General features: G+C 35.6%; 1 protein-coding gene across 1 annotated transcript; it reads left to right on the top strand.

Moving 5' to 3' along the window:
* Nucleotides 2382-4985, top strand: LOC109233841. Its single transcript, XM_019399697.1, has 5 exons — nt 2382-2418; nt 2588-2780; nt 2981-3531; nt 3730-4266; nt 4675-4985. Exons 1-5 carry the CDS (start codon nt 2382-2384, stop codon nt 4983-4985), a joined length of 1629 nt encoding a protein of 542 aa, XP_019255242.1.

The following is a 5906-nucleotide window of genomic DNA, read 5'->3' as shown; positions in this document are numbered from 1 at the left end:
TCTGTTTGTTCTTCAATTGTAGGTGAGGGCTTCAACAGATCATATACATACTGTGTTAGATGGTGTGAAGCGGTACATTGTGTGTCTAGAAAAAAAGAAATGTAGTTGTGGACAATTCCAACTTGATGAACTTCCATGTGCGCATGCTTTGGCAGCATTAAGGCACAGGAAGGAAACATACGAAAACTATTGCTCTCCGTATTACACAAGGAAGAGCCTTCTGCATACCTATGAAATGCCAGTAAATCCTCTTCCTGATGAAAGCAAATGGGATGTGCCACAACATATTTTAGATGAGGTAGTAAAGCCACCGGCGGGAGATAAAAGGCAGCCAGGGAGACCTCACAAGGAAAGATATAAAACATTTGATGAAATAAAGTCAAAGAAGTACAGGGTGTCATGTGGAAATTGTGGAGGTGAAGGGCATAACAAAAGAACTTGCAAGAATGCGCCCAAAAAGAAATGAATATCATGTAGCTAGAATAGTTATTCAAAATAAATGTTAGTGAGTTCAAATTATCCGATTTTTTTTGTGTAATCGTTTAAGTTTTTGAAGATGATTATGAAGTATACTACAATTTGTGTATTTGTGTTTAACATGATTTTATGTATTCTGTCAGGCATCTAAATATGTCTTTTTTATAGTTTAGTTAAACTCTAATATTTATTATATACAAAACAACTGATATTAATAAAGTAACCGTAATGTAAAGTGTTTCCAGATTGTAGTTAAAATGTAGTTTTAATGTAGTTAAATTGTAGTCTTGGTAATAATTTGTAGATGATTTGTAGATAAATTGTGGATAATTTATTTATATGATTTGAGTATTTATTTCATCTGTTTGCTGTGTAACTTAATTTCAACTGACAGTTATATACAGAAATTACCTAGAAGTTGAAGGTATTTCATAAAAATTATGTGAAGATTAATTGTAGGCAAATTGTATTCTAGCAAATCAGAGTACTCAAGTTTAATATAATGAANCTTGGGCTGTAGGAGCCCCTCCGGAGTCTGAACCCCCACAGTGAGCGCGGGTACCCAAATGGATCGGGCTACGCGCCGTAGCGGTCATGTGCATTTGCATTGCATTCATGCATCGAACCTTATCTGCTCTATCTGTTAATACTTATTGATGTTACACTGTTAAATGTGAAGAAATACTGTTGTAGCTTTACTTTGTCGTATATTGGGATTTCTTACTCTCAATGTCATTATACATGTCTATTACCGCTGAGTTGGAAGTACTCACTTTACTCCCTGCACCATGTGTGCAGATCCAGGTACCTTAGGAGCTAGTTGAGCTTATTGCTGTTCTTCAGAGTTTTCATTCGGAGTTGTCGAGGTAGCTGCCTGGCGTCCGCAGGACCCGACTCCTCCCCCTAGTTCCTGTTATTTGATTATCCGCGTACTTCAGACTATGTAGTATTACAGTATTATTATGCTATTCTGGTAGAGGCTCTAGACTCATGACCCCCAGATCTTTGGGAGGTTGCTCTGTATTGTTGATATTCGGGTTGTTTTATATCTATCAGCTATATTTTGGTTTCTTCGCTGTTAATGATTTTTAAATAAATGGTTTTGAGCTCTACGCTCGGGTTGAGAGTATAATTGGTCGGGCTTGCCTAGCAGTTGTGTTGGGCGCCATCACGACCGGGTTTGGGGTCGTGACAATACTGTTGTATAATAACTATTTTTCTGAAGGGATTTTTTCCTAACTATACCATATATGAAACCTTATTATCAAAAATGTGCATAATTTGTTAATCTCCCGCCCAGTCACCACTTTAACTACAATTTATATACCAATCCATAATTAGGCAGATTCTGCCATTTAAAACGCGCGAAAAAAAAAGGCACAAAATCTGCGTTTGATTTTTTCCACATTAAATTCGAAATTTGAAACAGAAAGAGATCTGATTGCTGCGTAATTCTCTCTTTCTCTACAATTCAAAAACAACGCAGAGCTTCAGAAGCTTCAACAACGCAATACAAATTGTAGAATTCAAATTGTTCTTCATCGTCCTCAGTACTCAAATTGTCGAACCTATATCTGTTCATCTTTTTTCTCTCAACTACACGAAATCATGTCAAAAATCCCAATAATGCTAAAATTGAATGGGAATTGGGATAACTATGGCAGATTTAGAGATTTTGAAGTTGATGCCATTGTGGTATATGAGAATGCAAGCTACGGAATTCTGATTTCTACAATTGTAGAACAACTATCGATTGATACATCAGAAAAAATTGTAGAAATCAAATACATTATGAACGGCAATTGTCCTCCAATGGAGATTAGGAATGATATGGGGTTCGTGTGTATATGGAGAATAAAAACTTAGGTTCGTATCCTTTGTGTATAAGCGTAAGAGATTTCAATATGGAATTGGCAATCACCAACGATAGCACAAGTGCAGGTTTGTATAATTCGACATTGCAGAGAGTTATGGTGTTAGTGTGTTATCTACAATATTACCACATTTACCTACAATTGAACTACAAAAAACAATGTACTGAAGAGGTTAAAGCATTGTTGTTTTCAAAATTATCTACATAATTACTACATTTATCTCTATGTTGCTGCAGGTTCGTCTAGATCCCTAAAGTTACTTGAAATTCCATCCTCTCCAGCTATAGAGGAATATCAAAGTAAAATAATAACTGAATCTACGCAAACATATATTGAAGAAGGACAAGTGTATCAAGACAAGCAAACTGTAGCTGCTGCAATAAAGAATTTTTGTGATGCACAAGTTCCAGTTCAGAGTAAAAAGATCTAGTCATAGAAGGTATGGAGTTAGTTGTGGAGAATAGATCATTAAAAGCAGTGTTTTAGTGAAGATATGTAGTTTTTATAAATTGTATTTAAATTGTAGTTAAGTTGTAGTTAATTGTAGTTTATAACGATTTGTGTTAAAACAGTCCTTTTTGTTGCATCTACATTTATAGCCTGTATTAAATATTGTATTTTTTTTGTAGCTACTGGCTTATATGCGTTGCTGAAAACTGTAAATGGCACTTCAAGGCAACGTCAATTAATGATTCCGCAATGTTCAAGATAAGGAGTTTAAGCCGACAACACACATGCTCCTTAATGGACGAAACATTCATACAGCGCAAACGTACTGCAACTGTAGTTGGTAGCATGGTCGTTCCAAAGTATTGTGATCCTAAGACTGTTTACACACCAAAGGACATACAAACTGACATGTTATCCGAACATGGACTGAACCTAAGCTACATGCAAGCATTGAGAGCAAAGGAAAAGGCTTTACAGTTTTTGAGAGGGAATCCGGCTGACTCCTACAGCAAATTACCCAAATATTTTTATATTCTTGAGGAGACTTATCCTGGTTCTGTTGTTAAATTGAAGAAGGCAGCAGATGATTGCTTCTTATACGCATTTGTTGCTCTTTGTACATCAATAAGTGGTTGGCAACATTGTAGGCCAGTAGTAGTGGTTGATGGGACATCCTTAAAGTCAGTCTACAGGGGGATTATGCTAACAGCAAGCACCATGGATGCAGCAGGTAAAAAATGTAAAAAATTTGTAGCTATTTTGTAGGCAGTCTATAAAATGTAGTTAAATTATAGTTATTTTGTAGTTAAAACAAAAAAATGTAGATAAATTATCTATATTCTGAATATATATTGTAGTTGTTATTTAATTATATTTTTATATACATTTTCAGAGCTGCCAATTAATATTTTATGAATTAAAAATGTAGGTACTATATTGCCCTTGGCCTATGCTGTGGTTGATTCTGAAAACGACGCGTCTTGGAAGTGGTTCTTCGAGCAATTCAAGGAGGCATATGGTGAAAGACCTTCAATGTGTGTTGTTTCAGATAGGAATGAGAGTATACTGGAGGCAACATCAGTTGTCTATCCGGGCATGCCACACTACTCTTGCATGTGGCATATTTGGACAAATATAAGGTCCAAATTCAAGAAGGGACATCTACAATTACATGAATTGTACTTTGCTACAGCACGGTCATACACTCTGGATGAATTTAATGAAAGGATGTTGAAGATTGAAGAGGTAGACCCGCGTGTGAAATCTTACCTATATGATATTGGCTATCATAGATGGTCAAGAGTACATGCAACGGTGAATAGAACTTTTACTATGACATCAAACATTGCCGAGTCGTTGAATGCTGTAACAAAAGAGGCAAGAGAGCTGCCAATATTTGATCTATTAGAGTATATGAGGACGCTTCTTGAACGTTGGACGAAAGAGAAGTTATTGAAGGCAAAGGGTACTTTCACATACCTTGGGTAAAAATTCAACAAATAATTGGAGGACAACAGTACATTATCTCAGAAACTAAGGGTAAGATCTGTTTGTTTGGTGCAGAAAAAATAAATTGCTTAATATGTAGTGTTTCCAGATTGCAGATAAACTGTAGTCCAATTGTGGGTAATTGTAGATTGTAGATAAGTTGTAGTGTATTTGTAGCTCATTTAGGTAAGTTGTAGATAATCTCTTTTAATGATTGATATAATATTTTGTCTGTTTGTTCTTCAATTGTAGGTGAGGGCTTCAACAGATCATATACATACTGTGTTAGATGGTGTGAAGCGGTACATTGTGTGTCTAGAAAAAAAGAAATGTAGTTGTGGACAATTCCAACTTGATGAACTTCCATGTGCGCATGCTTTGGCAGCATTAAGGCACAGGAAGGAAACATACGAAAACTATTGCTCTCCGTATTACACAAGGAAGAGCCTTCTGCATACCTATGAAATGCCAGTAAATCCTCTTCCTGATGAAAGCAAATGGGATGTGCCACAACATATTTTGGATGAGGTAGTAAAGCCACCGGCGGGAGATAAAAGGCAGCCAGGGAGACCTCACAAGGAGAGATATAAAACATTTGATGAAATAAAGTCAAAGAAGTACAGGGTGTCATGTGGAAATTGTGGAGGTGAAGGGCATAACAAAAGAACTTGCAAGAATGCGCCCAAAAAGAAATGAATATCATGTAGCTAGAATAGTTATTCAAAATAAATGTTAGTGAGTTCAAATTATCCGATTTTTTTGTGTAATCGTTTAAGTTTTTGAAGATGATTATGAAGTATNTTAAAATGTAGTTTTAATGTAGTTAAATTGTAGTCTTGGTAATAATTTGTAGATGATTTGTAGATAAATTGTGGATAATTTATTTATATGATTTGAGTATTTATTTCATCTGTTTGCTGTGTAACTTAATTTCAACTGACAGTTATATACAGAAATTACCTAGAAGTTGAAGGTATTTCATAAAAATTATGTGAAGATTAATTGTAGGCAAATTGTATTCTACCAAATCAGAGTACTCAAGTTTAATATAATGAAGATAAAGTGTTGTAAACAGCCAAAATGGCATATTTCCTACAGTGTATTCCACTTCAACTACAAAATGACATCAACTAAACTAGGAACACAAGACTCTATTTCTTCTTTTTCTGTACTCTAGTCCTCTCATTTTTAGCAGGAGCACCCTTCCTCCTTGCTAGCCTGCCTGTAACCTCACTTTCACTGATTGACCCATCTTCTTGCTTTTTTGTAGCATAGTCCCATAGTAGAGCTCCATAGCGTCTACGGTGTTGGTCGATATCAGAAAGGTCTTCTTTTGGGATTGCCAAATCTCCAAGGCTAACATACTCCGCAAAAGCAGCCACAAATACACCACAATCGCTGCATAAAATAAATTTTTTTAATTATGTAACAATTGATTATAAAAAAAATAATTAAACATATAGAAAGAGAGAATAGTTTTTTTACAGTGATCCTTCCTTTTGTTGTGGAATCTCCGTAACCATCCACTGTATGGTGAGAGGGTCTGTAACTGGTTTCTCAATGTATGCCTTTGTGGTCTTGAAGTCAATGTCTTTGCGTTTCCCGTAGAAACCAGTA

Source organism: Nicotiana attenuata, chromosome 1, assembly GCF_001879085.1.
Source record: "Nicotiana attenuata strain UT chromosome 1, NIATTr2, whole genome shotgun sequence".
NCBI lineage: Eukaryota > Viridiplantae > Streptophyta > Magnoliopsida > Solanales > Solanaceae > Nicotiana > Nicotiana attenuata.
This window is presented reverse-complemented; position numbering and strand designations above follow the sequence as displayed.